Source organism: Callithrix jacchus, chromosome 13, assembly GCF_049354715.1.
Source record: "Callithrix jacchus isolate 240 chromosome 13, calJac240_pri, whole genome shotgun sequence".
NCBI classification, from domain to species: Eukaryota; Metazoa; Chordata; class Mammalia; order Primates; family Cebidae; genus Callithrix; species Callithrix jacchus.
Window position 1 is genome coordinate 66,989,961 of NC_133514.1, and position 18,104 is coordinate 67,008,064.

Below are 18,104 nucleotides of genomic sequence, written 5' to 3' on the forward strand. Positions count from 1 at the left end.
GACTACATAGGTAGGAAGCCACCACTGTGTTTTCAAGGTAACCCCCTCTCTCCTTAGGCATGGCACCTTGTCATACCCTTGCTCACCACGAAGGGTTCACTGCAGGGACCCAAGCAAAGAATAATGTAACAAACTAAGTGAAGTAAGAGTTAGTTTGAAAATCAAGAAGATACTGAGAAAGTCTCAGTAGTACATAGGCTCAGAGACAAGTGTGGCTCACAAAGTCAGGCCTATATCAGCCCTTACTTAACAGACACTTGAGCCAAGTCCTAACATTGCCAGAAGCCATGTGCCAAGTGTGGCTTCTCTGCAGAAACCTATTTGGAATGTTCACCCTGCTTTGCTGCCTATGTATTTTATACTTGTAAAGCCCACCCCATCCTGCAGCTTTTTTTATCAAGGGATCAATCACTTGAGCTTGCCCAGACTTGTTTAAAGAGAAGCTGGCAAAAGTAGAAAGCAGCAAGATTTCCACCAGGGTGCTTGGAACAAGTTTTTCATTTTCGTTTGCAAAGCATATTGTTAGCATCAAGGTCAGCTTCCAGCTTCCAGGCAGTTGAAGTAACACGTAGGTCTTTGGATGTATCAGTAAAACTCTATGTCTATCTACTTTGCCTTCCAGCAATATTAATAGTGCTGACCAATTTCTAACTGTCCCTCGAGAGGCTTCCTAAACAGGAATTCTTTTACCAGTGAATGATAGATGGAGTGATACTCCCTCAGATGTCATCAGTGTCATGTCCAGTGGCAGATGGATTCACTTTGCAAGGCAACAAGGCTTTTTCATGGTCTCTTTGCGGTGTGTGTTTGTGTGTTAAAAAAACTTCTTCTAAAATATCATCACTTTTGGCTAAGATCAAGTGTAAAATACCATCACTTTAGAGCTAAAAGAAAAGGGATCAAAATTCCACAACTTGGTTTGAACAAAAAGTGAGAATCAGCAATGATTGTACCCACAGAAATGCCAAGGCAGGCAACTGTCCTCTGTGCTGCTTTGGGTGGTTCCAGGCCCTGGCCTCCCCACCGACTTTTCTTCTCAGAAGGCAAGGTGCCTGATAGAAAAGAACTAGAATCAACAAGGAGAACTTTTTTTTAAAGAATCAGAACTCTCCGTTCTTTTTTCTGCCTGGACTTGTTTTACTCCTTCCTTGTTATTCCTGGAAAAATGCTGTTGTAATCATCTCTTCCAAAGTGAGTTACTCTGATCTGTCTTAAGGGGAAAAAATGCTCTTCCCCAAGGAACAAATAAAATAAATGCCTTCAGTCCTTATTCACCAAAATTGCCCAGTGTCAACTGAGATCATTCATCATTATCTCTCCAAGTCTTGATGGGCAAAATTTTCTTCACACAAAAAAATAACCAGACCCTGGGTTTCAGTGTTCACTTAATGCGAGTCAGTTCTTTGTGGTAAAAAATAATGAGCATAAATCCTATCGATCTGTGTTTTTACTGGGGCCTTTTTCTGTCTTCTTTCAAGCTTTGCCACCGGCTGTGTAGTGAACGGGGGAAACGTGCAGTGCTCCTGCAAAGCTGGGTACACAGGAACACAGTGTGAAAGGTAAGGTGGGTGCTCCTCTGCCCTCAGCCTGCCAGGGGGCGGGGAGGGCTGTGGGTGGGGCGCTGCCAGGCACTGGCACAGAGCTAGGGGTGGGGCTGAGAGTTTGACTGAGGCCTAGAAAAAGGTCTCTTGGGAAAAATACAAGACTCTTCACGTAATAAATCATTAACATTGTTCTTTCTGGCTTTGTATGTTTCAGAAAACTGAGAATGAGGCATAACACATACATTCACCCACATGTATCTGTACCTACATCCCCCCAACACATACTCTTGTGTACCTCAACCCCCCACACCTCCCTACCTACCCCTCCTCCACAATGATCTCTGCATGTCCCTTCCCCATATTTCCACATACATCTGCCCCCATTTCTACATGTCCCTTCCCCATATTTCCACATACACCTGCCCCCAACATATCCCTACTTACCTGTACACATGTACAACTTCCTACCCTCTTCCATACCATACACACACATATCCACAGCCTTAGATAGCACTCCCCCCCAACACACACACATGCCTCTATCCCCAAACTCTGTTTTGAACACTTTCAGGGCAATCTGTGTCTTGTTTATTTCAGAATCTCTGGTTCCAAGCATGGTACCGTTCACTTAATAGGTGTTCAATAATGTTTGTGAAAGAAAAGAATAAATGTTGCGGAATAGAAAGTGTAAGATTGACAACAGAGGGCCACAGGAGCCAAGCTTCAGTTATTCTCGGACAGTTTTCATGATTAGCGACTATGCATAGAGCACTGCCAAGTATTGAGAAAGATATAAAAGATACTTATAACCTAGCTGGGAAGACAGCACACACATATTCAGAAAAGGAACAGTAGGAAAAATGAATCATATGGTTGACATATTTTAAAGTTTAAAATAACTCTCTCTTAAAATCAATACATATTTTTTATAAAATGATGTAATACAAGTGAGCAGAGAACCAGCGAGGCCCCTGTACACCTCGACCTAGCCATGTGTACTCGGATGCATTCACATACAATCCTATTCCTAATCATTTTATCTACAGAAAGCCACTATAAAAAAGCTAGCTGTATGTTTTTAAAGATCATTTCTAAATGCGTGAACTTAAAAAAAAGTAGATTCCTGTATTACTTTCTGTTTTGACTTATTTTCTCATCTAATACTATGTTAGAAATATCTTTCTGTATCAGTAAGTATTCACTAATAATATCACATCAGTGACCAAAAATTTTCACTGGGTTTCCATAACCCCCTACTCTTGGTCTTAGAGATCCTTTTACTGTTCTCCATTTAAAGCAACACTAAAATTAATTCCTTGCAGCTTAATATCTGTGTATGTATATCCTCAAGGTATAATTGTAGAAGTGGATTCCTTGGGTCAAAGGATAGGTTTTCCAGGCTTTTAATAGTTTTTGCAAAATTGCCCTCTAGAAAAGTTTATATTCTTAACTAGCAGCAAAAGAGAATGAATGACTACCTACCCCAGTGGATATTGGAAAGGATCAATTTTTTAAATATTTGCCAATTAGGGTCAAGCATAGTGACTCATACCTGTAATCCCATTACGTTGGGAGGCCAAGGTGGGAGGATCATTTCATGTGATCCAGGGGTTAGAGACCAGCCTTGGCAGCATAGAGAGACTTCATCTCCATATATATATTTTTTAATTAGCCAAGTGTGGTGGTATGTGCCGGTGGTCCCAGCTACTTGGGATCCTGAGGTAGGAGAATCACTTGAGCCCAGGAGTTCGAGGCTGCAGTGAGCTATGATCCCACTGCTGTACTCTAGCCTGGGCAACAGAAAAGAAAAAAGCCAATTTGATAGAGAAAATTTATATCATTTTAATTCACATTGTTTTGTTTAATCTTTAGAAGAGTTTGACTAATTTTTTTTTTTTTTTTTGACCAGCAAATGAATTCAACCAGATTTCAAGTAAGGCATAACCACTCTAGACTGGGGTTATCTGAAATTTTTCTAATAAGGTAGGACTTTGGTAGGTCTAAGGGGTGACTAGAATCCAGTAGAGCCAGAAGATGGAGGTGGAGGACTGGGTAGGTTGGGCAAAGAAGGCAGGAAAGCCCAAGGGGCTGGAAGACACCTGCAATATGTAGGAGGTGGGGCCTTAGACTGGGGATACTGAGCAGAAGCTAAGGAGCCCAGTTCTAGGGCAAAAGATAGCAATGCAAGGTTCTTCTGTTTTCCATTTTCCATCTCAGCAAAAGGAGCATTTCTCACACTTGCCTCACACTTATTATTCATTTAATCTTTCAATGAAAAATGTGTGGAGGTCCTAGAATATATCTGGCATAGTGCTAAGTACTAGAGACACATTAGCAGACAGCACAGACAGTGCCTCTATCCCCACACTCTATTTTGAACACTTTCAGGGCACCTCGAGGGCTTTCCAGTCCAATGGTGGACAGACATCAAAACACGCCATTAAAACAGCAAGAAAAGAAAACAAGCTATTGTTTCTTAAAAAAAACATTTAAAGCTTTTTCACAGGAAAATGCCATTTTGATGTCAACATTTTTCATTTGTTAGACATAGCATCTGGAAATCATTCCTAGCACTAGTGATTAGCTACACAATTGTAAACACAAGGACAGTCCAGGGTGAAAAATGGGAATATAGACACACAGGAGACTAGCTGTATAGAAGCCAGAGCAGCCAGCCAGGGGGAGGGGTTAGCAAGGGCTTCCCAGCTCATACGTGCTCTCACCACCTCTTCTCCCGCAGCTGCGCAGGGCCACAGATCACTAGCTTGTTCTCTGCTCTTTATTTGTTGTACCAGTGTCATTTGTGAAATTGGGAAGTTTTACTTGTGCTTAGCCACCACCATAAATTGAGAATAAGAGAACAAGTTGTTTCTTGTAACCAATAAGTAATACTTTGCAAGAGTAAAGAAGTAGAATTGAACTTCCTGAATATTTCTGTGATTTAAATATAAGGTACTTTGTAATTATGCATCTATTACATGGGAAGTTTAGATGTAGGTAAGAAAGACATCAAAAATAAGGTATTCTAGAACCCAGAAGCTTCTGTATAGCATGATCTGTTAGGTAGAATACCAAGCCAGTCACAAAGTAAAGCCCTGTTAGTAGTACATGACCACCCTGCTTAGTAGACGTAGATAAGCCACCTCAGCCTAGTTACCTTCTTGATTATTAGGGAATACATGAGCCTTCTGTTTTCTTATAATAATTTCAAATGATGCCAATTAGAAGATGAATATTTTGTCATGTCTTATAATGATAGCTACCCTTGAGTGTCTGTTATGTGGAGACATTATCATAAATTATTTATTACATTATCTCTCTCTTACATTCATTGAGCAAAATAGGTATTATTAGTCCAATCATTTATTCATTCAACAAATATTTTTCTGTCACCTAGTATGTGTTAGGTGCTAGGGATAAATCAGTGAGTCAAACAGCCCAAAACCCTATGTCTTCATGGAGCTTATATTTTAATGGGGGCTTGGGGAGAGACCAGTAAAGAAACAGAAGCACAGAGGGTTACAGCAACAGCCCAAGATCACACTTGTAAGTAGTGGAGGCAGGAGTCCAGCCAGACCTTTCTGATCCTTTACATTATATCACCAGTGTGTCTACAGTAATACATTGGTGAAGTATATTGGAAGTACAGGGTAACGTGTATTGGAATTGCCTAGTGTTTTTTTTGATGCAGTGCTTAAATTTTGGGAAATGAGGTAAATACCATATGTCTTTGAGTCTATCAAGTCCATTGATGATAAGACACTACACATCAGTTTAATGGCCGTTTGGGGGTGACTGGATGGGGAGTGGAACTTTGTTAATGGAAATATTGTAATGACATCCCAACTCCAGGACATTAACGTGCTTATTTGACTTAAAAAAAAAATCTAAGAAGCAAGAAAATGTGATCTTTAAACTTGTAAACCAGGAATGAGTTCTCATTACTATACTCTGTAGAATAACAATGGCTCAGGGCCAAAGGTAGCAGCTGTAACTGCTCTCAGTTGTTTAGGCTCATTATATACAGCACTGCAGCAATTAGTGCAGATATGAATTATGCAGACTTGACACAGTACAGGTCAGGTGCAGTGGTTCATGCCAGTAATCTCAGCACTTAAGGAGCTGAGACAGGAGGATCACTTGAGCCTAGGAGATCAAGGCCAGTCTGGGCAACAGAGTAAGACCTTATCTCCACTGAAAATTAAAAAAATTAGCCAGGCATGCTGGGATGCACCTGTAGTTCCAGTTTCTTGGGAGGCTGAGGCAGGAGGATCACTTGAGCCCAGAAGTTTGAGTTTGCAGTAAGCTATGATCGTGCCACTGCACTCCAGCCTGAGCAACAGCGTAGAGTAAGACTGTCTAAAAAAAAGAAAAAAGAAAGAATGCAATAGGAAATATTAAGATAGTCCTCCCTCATCCAAAAAAATTAGAAATTATGTGAATCTTCAAATTTATTTCTGTGAGGCAATTCAAGGGGTAAATACCTCTGTATTGAGAAATATTCATTCTTGCAGATCTATGTCAGCCTTAACCCAAACAGAGAGCTAGAGATTGAGAAAATTGGGTGAGATAAATGATGTGTTATTTGGGTGTTTCTCCTCCCATCTATATTTCGTGTAGGTGTGCACCAGGATACTTTGGGAATCCCCAGAAATTCAGAGGTAGCTGCCAACCATGCAATTGTAACAGCAATGGCCAGCTGGGCAGTTGTGATCCCCTGACTGGAGGTAAGGTCGACCCACACCTCTGCTAACTTGCATTTATAAAGCTGATATAACATAACAGCCTAAGAACCCAAGCACACATTTTCAGGATGCGCAATTCCAGCCAGCAAGTTATCCCCTTGTTTTGACAACCCTAGAATGCTTAGATAGTATTTTCAGCTTTGGTGAATAACCTGTTTCAATTCATTTTTTTTTTAAAAAAAGTGAATTGGTTTTAAAACTTACCTAATTTTAACCAAAATAACTTCAGATCCTATGTTGGCAATTTTGCTGAGATCTCCCTTTGATATGCAGGGTTATCATCACATTAGCTTTCCTGTGTATGTCCAAAGAAATTAAAATATTCTATCTTACAACAGTACATGCTCTGGGATGTGGATGGGTAATTGGGGTGGATTTTATACACCAAGAAAAAGATAATCAGTGGAATTAGCATGGGTTTATTAGGAACAACTTGGAACAAAAAGGAAGACTATCCTTTTCCTGCTTTGACAGAATATTAATATGATTTATCAGGAAAAGGCTATTGATGTAGTATAATACCAAACACTTAGATAAAATCTTTCATCTTATACTGATGGACAAGTTGAAGAATTAAACCCTGGATGTATGGATTCCAGCTCGTCAAGTGACTATTCCCAAAGGAATGCAGAGTCAACTGGTTAATGACAGTCCAGAATGCGGTATTTATTATCATGCCTCAGGACTTTATCCTCAGCTCCACATTTTTTATTTGGATGGAAATGTAGAAAGCTTGCCTACCCATTTATCAGATGACACAAAGTTGGGAAGAATAGTAAAGGGACCAAGGGTAAACTTCTTCAGCTGCAGAAAGTTTGCAGAAAATCAGCAGACAAAAGGCAGATTAATAGATGAAAAGGCATACACAATTTTATTTTAATGTGTGTAACATAGGAGAATCACAGGACAATGATTACCTAATAACCCACTGGGGTATAGATACTTATGTACCCTTCTTAGGGGACAGAGATGTGGAAATATGGATGATTTTAAGGGGAAAGATAAATGGTTTTTAGGCTGATTCAATGGACTTGGAAAACATACAGTGAGGCCTGGTACAAAATCTTTTGGGCCCACAGAACAGACAATGGTTTGCAACAAGAGTCTGCCCAGGTGTCAAGTGTGTTGACAGACTTCAGTCTTTCTTCCTGAAATATGAGTTAAGTTAATGAAAACTCATGGAAGAAACCAGAAGTTGTTTTTCATTTTTGGTGAGTCTGGACATTGGGAAGGTAAGTGGGTATCAGAGTAAAGTTTCTTCTGGCATCTGCTGGTCTCCAAGGGCCTTTAATTTAAAATAATCAGCATACCAGGGTGCCATATTTTGGGGTGAAATTCCCTGGTTTTCTCCAATAGTAAGTGCCACCCGTGACACATTTAGAATTCAAAAGGGCCTCAGCAGTCTGGAATGATGGGCCAATTCTAACCAGACAAAATGATGTTAAGGATGAGGATATGGCCCTGTAGTTGAGTGGAAAAAATAAATAAACCTTTAGCTATGTGACAAGTGGCAACTGGCTTAGTAGCAGGAGGTGTAAAAAGGCTTAAGGTTGTCATCAGCAGTAAGTGCAGGGTAGGTTAGAGGGGGTGTGGCCGCTAAGATAGCTCGTCCTATTTTCACCGAGTTCCAGTGTTTAAAGCCAGGGGCCGTGGCACAGTGCTCACGTAAGTAGTCACGTGAGTGTTAGTTATGTCTGTAGAAGACAGTAGACCAGCTATGGTTGTTCAGAAAGAGAGTAAGACTTCGAAGGGACATGGAACAGTCACATGAGGAAGGATTGACCAGGACAGTGAAAGGAAGAGCTGGAAAGGACTTGTTTATCAGGCTGGCGTGTGGGAAAGGGTTGGTCTTGTTCTCTGAGACGTAGGGACAGAATGTACAGAAAAGAGTAGAAGCAAGAGAGAGCTCTATTTTAAATCATTCTAAGGAAGAAGTGTCAAATGTTTAAAGATGAAACAGATTGCTTTAAAAGGAGGCAATTTCTCTTGCCACTGGAGGTATTCAAGAAGCTTCAACATCACTGGCAGCTTATTCACCAGACTATTGCCTCTGCAACCCTCATTTCCCCCATGCCAATAACAAAAATAAGTAACCTGACATGAGGATAGTAGCTATTGCCAAGATAGAAGAAAATGCTCATGTATGAGACTTGCTTGTTCCTGTTCAAGTTGTTCTTTTTTTTTTAATTCCTTTTTTTTCCTTCAACTATTAATGGACAGATTCCTTGGTGGTCAAAATGCAAACTTTTTGGGAAAATTCCACTAATAAATCAATCATCCAGAGAAGCCTAGTCGCCCATAAACTATTCAGAGTGCTGTTGAAAATTGTCAAGGAAACAAGACCAGGCTTCCTGGCCAGAAGCCATTTACAGACTAATTGAGGAAATAAAAATATCACAATATATGCATATAAGAGCAAATGGCCAGGCATGGTGGCTCACACCTGTAATCCCAGCACTTTGGGAGGCTGAGGTAGGTGGATAACTTGGGGTCAGGAGTTCGAGACCAGCCTGACCAAGACTGGGAAACCCCATCTCTATACAAAAAAATACAAAAAATTAGCTGGGTGTGGTGGCAGATGCCTGTAATCTCAGCTACTCAGGGGGCTGAGGCAGGAGAATCGCTTGAACCTGGGAGGCAGAGGTTGCAGTGAGCCAAGATTATGCCACTACACTCTGGCCTGGGGCAACAAGAGTGAAACTGACTCGAAAAAAAAAGCAAGTAAGGTTTTTTTTTTAAAAGGATGAATAAAAGAAACCCATGATTATATATAATAAATTAAAATATATACAAATATATATAAAGGGAACATTGCCTTTGAATGGCAAGATCAACGATAATGCTTTTATCTCATTTTTCTGACTTCCCCACATTTTCCATAATTAATTGATATCATTTTTTGCAATTAAAAGTAAATCTGGTTTAAAATGTATTTATACACACACAAAGAGTGGAATATTATTGGCTGCTGAGAATAACAGATGTGAAAGCCTCTTGCAGCTTGTCCAGGAAAATGTTAAGCTTAGAGTTTTGCTGTTGTGAAGGTAGATTGTTCAGGGGGACATGAGAAGACATGTCAGTGTCAAAATGCACAGCATGGAAAAAAAGAGTAGGCATGGAAGGGGTCAAGAATGCCCAGCATTGACCAGCGGGCTTTACTGTAGCTGAGAACCTCAAAACTCAGCTTATATGTGCTGTATTGGTGGTACGGGCCCACTGACATTGTATGCCCATCTCTATCACATATCTGTTACACTGTTTTGTAACTTGTCTGTCCCCCACGTTTCATGGGACTGTTAAGTCACAGAGCAGCAGGGATTTTGTCTTGGTATCTTTGTATTTCCGGCATCTAGAATGGGGCTCTGGCACACCGTAAATGCTCAAAGGTGCTCCGTGAATGTTTGCACAACGTTCTTGAATGTTGCCAGAAGCAGCATGAACATACAGGGGGCTATCCAATGAAGAAAGCCTTAATGCAAATGATTGAGAGGTAGGGCCCTTCATAGAATTGACCTTTGTAGTGAAGGAAGTGAATTTATAACAGGAAGTCCACAAAAGAAGTGCCTGCAGTGAGCCTGCTGGGAGATGAGAAAGCTACCTCTGGGCACTGGCATGGGTGAGGGAGGGAAAAGGAAGAGCTAGTGGGCCGGGCACAGTGGTTCACACCTGTAATCCCAGCACTTTGGGAGGCTGAGGCGAGTAGATCATGAGGTCAGGAAATCGAAATCATCCTGGCCAATATGGTGAAACCGTGTCTTTACTAAAATGCAAAAAATTAGCCAGGTACAGTGGCATGTGCCTGTAGTCCCAGCTACTCGGGAGGGAAATTGCTTGAACCCGGGAGGCAGAGATTGCAGCGAGCTGAGATGGTGCCACCGCACTCTAGCCTGAGCAACAGAGCAAGATTCCGTCTAAAAAAAAAAGAGGAAAATTCTCTCTCCCTCTTCCTCTTTCTCTTTCTTTCTCTCCTTCATTCTTTTTTTCTTTATTACTCTTTCTTTCTGTCTGTCTTTATGTCTTTCTTTTTCTTTTTTTCCAAAAGAAAAAAAAGAACAAACACACCCAAAAAAAATTAGTTGGGCATGGTGACACATTCTTGTAATCTCAGCTGTTCAGGAGGCTGAGGCATGAAAATAGTTCGAACCTGGGAAGCAGAGGTTGCAGTGAGCCAAGATTATTCCACTGCACTGCAGCCTGGGCAACAGAATGAGACTCTGTCTTGAAAAAATAAAAATAAAAGACATAAAAATCTCAACCTTCATAGAGCTGACATTCTAGGGGGAGAATCAGAAAAAAAAAAAAAAAAAGAAAGAAAGAGGAAGAGCTAGTGATGCCAAGTAGTTGGGTGCCGTTTTAAGTAGTGGCAAAACCCACAATTACTTTTGCACTGACTGAATAGAACCTTGCAAAACTAGCTTTTCTGAAAGCCAAGTTAAAGAGCAGATGAAGAGTCAATTTAATAACAATGTCTTCTTTGGTTATTTTCTGATTTCAGACTGCATAAACCAAGAACCCAAAGATAGCAGCCCTGCAGAAGAATGTGATGGTGAGAAAAGAAAGCCCCTCCTCCTCCCTTCCAAGTTGTGGGGTTTCGTTTAAGATATGTGAGCCCCATGCTGGGTCATGCAGTTTCTAGTTTGGCGAAGTACGGGTGGAAGGAGGACTACTTAAGGTCAATTCAGCTTCTGTCGACTATTGGCTGTATGACCTTCAGCAGGCGACCCTGCTTCTCCAAGCCTCAGTTTCACCATTTGCTAAGTGAACATAATAACTAAGACCTACCTCATAGGGCTATTAGGGAAATACTTGTAAATGTCTTATCACAATGCCTGGTAAATAGCAAGCATCCCATAGATGAAGACTGTTATTATTTTCCTCATGTATAAAGTGACCAACAAGTTGCATGGAATCTCCATTTCTAAAATGTTCCCTGTGCATAGGGCTCTCCTTTTTTCAGAAACCACATCCCTCCCTGAGAAGGCCAGGACTGTGGTTGTCACCCGTGGTGAGCTGTGTGTGTGCCAACTGGGCTGCACAGCACTTGCGTTCTTTTTACATTCCCGTGGCTCCAGCTGCAGCACATTTGCCTTTGATTGTGGCCCCTACAGATTGCGACAGCTGTGTGATGACCCTCCTGAACGACCTGGCCACGATGGGCGAGCAGCTCCGCCTGGTCAAGTCTCAGCTGCAGGGCCTGGGTGTCAGCGTGGGGCTTCTGGAGCAGATGAGGCATGTGGAGACCCAGGCCAAGGACCTGAGGGTAAATCCCCTGTGTGCGGCCCAGAGTAGACACGTGGGGAGGGGATGGTGCAAGAGTTGATTCTCCATAAGCAGGAGGGGAGAGGTTGACTCCTGAAAAGGCTCAGGGATTGTCCTCCTTCCTCTGATCCAAATGAAGATAAGATTTTTCCTGGCGGAAAATCATTTTTGTCAACACCCAAAACTAACACATCTAAGTGAACAATACTTACTGAACATTTCTGGCTAATTTTTCTCACAGAGCCTTTATTTAGTTTAGTATCTTGCATTCAGAAGTATCAAACGCAAGTTTGTGTTAAATTGATACTGACTCTTCTTTAAATGTTGGATAGAATTTTTTCCGCTGAGGCCATGTGAGCCTGGAATTTTCTTTGTTGGAAGTTGTGGTTTTTTAAAATAAACCATGAATTTAATTTGCAAAGAATAGGTATAAGACTACAATATTTGGGCTGTTTTTTCTTGAGTGATATTTGGTCATTTGTACTTTTCAAATAATGTGTCCATTTCATCTAAATTACCAAATATATTGACATAAAATTGTTCATAATGTTCCCTTATTATCCTTTATACATCTGCAAAGTCTATAGTCATGCCCTCTCATTCATTTTCTGATATTGATAATTTATATCTTATCTCTTTCTCTTATTTTGGCTAGAGTATTATTAATTTTATTGATCTTTTTATTTCATTGCTTTTATCCATTGTTTTTCTGTTTTCAATTTCATTGATTTCTGTTCTTATGCAATTTTTTTTCCTTCCTTGTGCTTGCTTTGGGTGAAATTTGCTATTCATTTTCTGGTTTCTTAAGCTTGTTTTATTGATTCAAAATCTTTCTTGATTCTAACGTAAGCATATAATCCCATCAATTTTAGCTGTATCCCACAGATTTTGCAGTGTTATGTTTTCATTCTCATTCAATTCTATGGATTTTCTGATTTTCCTTGTGACTTATCTTTAACCCATGTGTTATTTAGAAATGTGTTGGCTGGGCGTGGTGGCTCACACCTGTAATCCCAGCACTTTGGGAGGCCGAGATGGGTGAATCACTTGAGCCTAGGAGTTGGAGACCAGACTGGCCAACATGATGAAACCCCTTTTCTACTAAAAATACAAAAATCATCTGGGCGTGGTGGCAAGTACCTGTAGTCCCAACTACTTGGATGGCTGAGGCAGGAGCCAGTTGAACCCTGAAGGCAGAGGTTGCAGTGAGCTGAGATGGCGCCACTGTGCTCCAGCATGGGTGACAGTGCCAGAGCGAGACTCTGTCTCAAAAAAAAAATGTGTTATTTAATTTCCAAATTGGGGGATTTTTCCAGATAACTTTCCGTTATTGGTTTCTGATTTAACTCTTCATGGTCAGAGAACACACTTTCTATGATTTTAGTTCTTTTAAATGTGTTGAGGTTTGTTTCATAGCTCAGAATGTGGTCCATTTGGGTGAATGCTCTGAGTACACTCGGACAGAAGGTGGCTGCTGGAGTATCCTGAGAAATAATAGAACCTAAAGTGCCCCACAGGGCATAATCAGGCTCCCTGGGGTGAAACAGGGGATGCTGTGCCCATGAATGGGGGCTAGAAAGCAGCCTGGAAACTACCCCATGCTCATTGTTGCATGTTGGCCATATGAAAGCCTAGAAAAGCTACAGGAGCAGGACAAATCTAAAGACCTGGATCTGCGCTGAAATGTGACATCCTCTCAGCACCACTATGGTATACAAATCCTCAACTGCCAAAGGAAGGCCCAGTCCTAGACCATGGGTGAAGGGTTCCACCGGGCATGGTGATAACCACAGGTGCGTTAGACAAGGCCCAGAGAGTGTAGAGAGAGGGGAACTCCTACCCAGAATGAGCCTGCAAGCATTGTCAACAGGCAAGAAGAAAGACACCCAACAGAAGCAGCAGTCAGGAGATGCATTCACTTCGGATAAAATGAAAACAATAGGACAATCTGAAATTTACTTTGCAGAATAACACCCAATAAAAGGAAAAAGAAATTAGGAAATTTGAGGGGGAAAACCACCAGAAATGAAACAACAAGAGGTAGATATGAAAAGACCCAATTGAAAATCATAGAAATGAACAAATATACTCATTGAAGTAAAAGAATTCAGCAGATGAGATCAGCTCTAGTCTAGACGCCGTGAACAAGGCTTTAGGGAAAGTTTAATAAGTACTTTTGGGTTGAGGGCTGATTCTAGTGGCTATAGCTGAGTATATATAGCAAAAGATGATTCTATCCTCTTGGATAATTTTAGTCCAGGTTTATAGGTTTAATATGGAGAGGAGGAGGGGAGAGCGTTTATGTTTTGAGGAAAGAAAAGGAAGCCACTTGGGTTGCTTGGATTTCATCCACACAGCCCTGCAGCCTCCACCATTCTGCACACATGCCATGTGCCACACCCTGTGCTAAGAGTTTTACTCAAGTCTCACAACCTCCTCATGAGGAATATAGTATTATCCCCATTAAACAGGCCGGGAGAAGCTGAGCAACTTGCCTAAAATCACACAGCTGCCACATGGTGGTTCTGGAAGAATTCAAATCAAGAGCAAACTCTAGACCATGCTTTACCCACTCCACCTCTTATCCCACTGTTCTGCTGACAATCTATATAATGACGTGCCTCCCTCTCCCCATACTAAAGTTAGAATAGAACTATCTTCTTGCCATTTCACACAAACATGCAAAAATTAAGAAAGATTAAGTATAAGAAGGGATACATTTTTGAATGCCCATGTGTACATGACATTTTAAAATACATTAGCTCACTTATCACCAAAACCAACCCTGCAATTGGATATTATAATCCCCAGTTTACTAATGAAGGAGCCAGGCTTAGCAAGGCTCATCTGCTATGTGGTAGACTTAGGGTTTGGACCTCGGCTTCAGAGCCTGTGTTCTACCCAACACGGGCTCTGACATACCTATTGAGGTAATAATACCATTTTTTCTATAAATTTTTTAATAGATTAATATTTTTTCCAAAAAATTGAAAATTATCACTATTATAGATATTACGTACAGCAGTGTCTAAGAGTCTAAGAGTAATGAGGCAATTTAGCCTAAAAAAAGGGCAAGGTACCCGGTCTGTGGTCCTGAAGCAGTCACTGATGAGCTCTACAGCCACGGACAGGTCGCCCGACTTCTTTGGGCTTCCATCTTCTCATTTGCAGTATGAGGCTGTTCAGCTGCATGAGCTCCAAGTTCCCTGCTGTGAACAGATTCCTAATGGTTCCTTCAATCAAGTAGCCATATGCATTGCTTTTAGTGTTGTCAGGTGAACAGCAGGTTTTTAAAAACTATGTTTGTTATAGAATCTGGAAATTAATCAGGTAAGTAGTATTGCCCTCATTTCTACAAGGTTAGAATGACTCTTCATTTGTAACCCTGTTTACCAGGTTGACAGAGCTTAGTCTAAATTGATACTGTAAAGTGACATTCATTTGTGTTTTATTTCCAGAATCAGTTGCACAACTACCGTTCTGCCATTTCAAATCATGGATTAAAACTAGAAGGCCTGGAAAGAGAACTGAGTGATTTGAATCGGGAATTTGACACTTTGCAAGAAAAGGTAATGTGTTAGGTCCATTGAACTTTTGAGGGCTTTTGCTTTCAAAGTATTTTTATTTGTCCTCATCAACTTAATCTGTTCCTAATTAATTTATCTTTCATATAGGCTCAAGTAAATTCCAGAAAAGCACAAACATTATACAACAATGTTAATAGGGCAACCCAAAGTGCAAAAGAACTGGATGTGAAGATTAAAAACGTCATCCAGAACGTGCACAGTAAGTAGAGTTACTAAGCCCAGTTACATTTTTTGGTTACATAACCTTCGTTGTATACCAAAATAATTCCCTTTAAGATTTCAACATTATACAAAGAATCCTATACGGATACTAAAAAACTAATATAAAACCTCCATAAAATTTCTGCCTTTTTTTTTTAAAGTGGCCTACTGGAGCCCAGAATTCCCAGTTTAATAAACCACTTGATGTTTCCTAGTTCTCTTGAAGCAGATCTCCGGGACAAATGGAGAGGGAAACAATGTGCCTTCAGGTGACTTTTCCAGAGAGTGGGCCGAAGCCCAGCGCATGATGACAGAGCTGCGGAACCGGAACTTCGAAAAGCACCTGAGAGAAGCAGAAGCTGATAGAAGGGAGTCTCAGCTCTGTAAGGACGCTCCTAAATTCTTGCATCCAGTCCGTTCTAATTGATTTGAAATACAATGTGCAGAGTACAATGTAGAGTTCCCCACAAAAAAATATTTGCACAGACTTAATGAGACCTCTTGGAGATGGGACCCTAGTCTAAACATTTATTTATGTTTCATTTACATCTTATACGCATATCTTGAAGGTAATTTTATACAGTATTTTTAACAATTCTGGGCATGAAATGAACTTTTTTGTGTGTGTGAGACAGAGTTTCACTCCATCACTCAGGCTGGAGTGCAGTGGTATCATCTCAAGGTGGAAGGCCTCATGGGTTTCAGCAAATATCACTGTTAGAGCATCACGTGGTGAAAATCAGTAGCCCCCGGGAGACCCAGAGCCTTTTCTCCACATTACCAAGAGGCTGTAGAATACAACAGTTTGCCATCATGCAAAAAAAAGTTTCTCCTAAAAGTTAGAAATGGTTGCCTCTTTTTCCTTCTGAGCATTTTTCTGATGCTCGCTCACCTCTTTCCAGTTTTCTCATTATGTCATCATTAATGGTCACCTCACCACTACTGAATTGTTGAATCACAAATTGATACCAGCACTACTACGGATCGAATCTCCCTTCCCAAAATGCTTGGGACCAGATGGTGTTTCATATTTTTTATTTTTATTTTTTGGCTTTTGGAATATTTGCATAGACCTCTTAGATATGGGACCCCAGTCTAACCATAAAATTTATTTATGTTTCATTTACGTCTTATACATGTATCTTGAAGGTAATTTTATACAATATTTTTAATAATTCTGTGAATGAAATGAACTTTTGTGTGTGTGTATGAGACAGAGTCTCACTTCATCACTCAGGCTGGAGTGCAGTGATGTGATCTCAACTCACTGCACCATCCACCTCCTGAGTTCAAGCTATTCTCCTGCCTCAGGCTCCCGAGTAGCTGGAATTACAGGCACCTGCCACCACTCCTGGCTAATTTTTATATTTTTAGTAGAGACAGGGTTTCACCATTTTGGCCAGGCTGGTCTCAGATTCCTGACCTCAAGTGATATGGCTGCCTCAGCCTTCCAGCATGCTGGGATTACAGGCGTGAGCCACCATGCCCAGCCTCTGAAACGAACTTTTGACTGCATTTTGACTGCACCCTGTCGCATGAGGTCAGATACGGAATCTTCTACTTGTGGCATCATGTCATTGCTCAAAAATGTCCGATTTTGAAGCATTTCAGATTTTGGCTTTTTAGATAAGGGATGTTCACACTTGTATTACAAAAACAAATAAAAAGGGGTATACTAGAAATTAATAGAACACATCAAAAAGTTTGACTAAAGAAAATGCCTCATTAGCTCAAAACTGAGAAATGTTAGTTAGGTGCTTACTTTTTTCAGATACTGGTATTTATTCTTTAATAAAATGATATATCAGTGGTAAATGTAGACGCTAGCAGTTTTCTTGCTTAAGTGTGTATTGTTCAAATTGAATACGAGTCTTGGCTTTTAATTGTAAGTATGCAGTATTCACAGTGGAAGGAGCATGCACTGTACACCCTGCAGCCAGCTCGTGTTCAAGTCCTAAGCCTGACTGGCCATGTAACCTTGGGTCAGTCCTCTCATTTCTTAACGGCCTCCATCTCTTTATCTAAAACATGAGAATGATAATTATTGTTTTCCAGTGGAAGTTAAATGAGGCAACATGTACAGTGCACATAGCAGGTCTGTTTCAATGTGAGTTTCCTTTGCCATCCCCTCTAAAGTTCAAGGAAAACCATGAAATGAGTAGAAACTTTATTCTCCCTCTGTAGTCTTTATAACCCAGCTTCAATATGCCCATCTGTCAAGTAGAAAACATGAAGTGATGTGTTACAGTGCTGAACCGGATAAAGACCTGGCAGAAAATCCATCAGGTGGAAAACAGTGAGCTTGCTGACAGTATACGGGCTTCTTTAAACGAATACGAAGCCAAACTCAGTGATCTTCGTGCTGCACTGCAGGAGGCAGCTGCCCGAGCCAAGCAGGCAACTGGCTTGAACCAAGAAAACGAGAGAGCTTTGGGAGCCATCCAGGTGAGTTCAGTTTGAAGCTGCACACTTTGGTTAATAAGGATGAGAGGAGCAGGGATCTTTATTATTAATAAAGCGGCATAGCCAGGCACCTATCTGTACATCTGATTATACCGCCTCACACCCAGATCAGACAAGAATGAGGCATTAAGTGCAAAACCATAGTCGTTTCTACTCTTCAGCTTCCAGAAAAGATTCTGAACTTAAACCACAGACAAAGCAGTGCAAACTGCTTCACCTGCATCTCTGGCTCAAAGAGTGGAGGAATAACGTTGCCAAGTAGATGAGAAATTAATATTACTGTAATTAATTCAAATTGTGTATTA

General features: G+C 40.8%; 1 protein-coding gene across 5 annotated transcripts in view; it reads left to right on the forward strand.

Moving 5' to 3' along the window:
* The window catches only part of LAMA3 (laminin subunit alpha 3), a 261,611-nt gene that overhangs the window by 196,070 nt on the left and 47,437 nt on the right, over window positions 1–18,104 (forward strand). For all 5 annotated transcript variants that reach the window (XM_078347895.1, XM_035270754.3, XM_078347896.1 and 2 more), the window contains 8 exons: window positions 1,479–1,559; window positions 6,165–6,271; window positions 10,785–10,835; window positions 11,398–11,549; window positions 15,007–15,117; window positions 15,223–15,334; window positions 15,552–15,719; window positions 17,585–17,781. In XM_078347895.1, coding sequence (XP_078204021.1) covers window positions 1,479–1,559; window positions 6,165–6,271; window positions 10,785–10,835; window positions 11,398–11,549; window positions 15,007–15,117; window positions 15,223–15,334; window positions 15,552–15,719; window positions 17,585–17,781 — 979 coding nt within the window. The remainder of the gene's footprint in view (window positions 1–1,478; window positions 1,560–6,164; window positions 6,272–10,784; window positions 10,836–11,397; window positions 11,550–15,006; window positions 15,118–15,222; window positions 15,335–15,551; window positions 15,720–17,584; window positions 17,782–18,104) is intronic.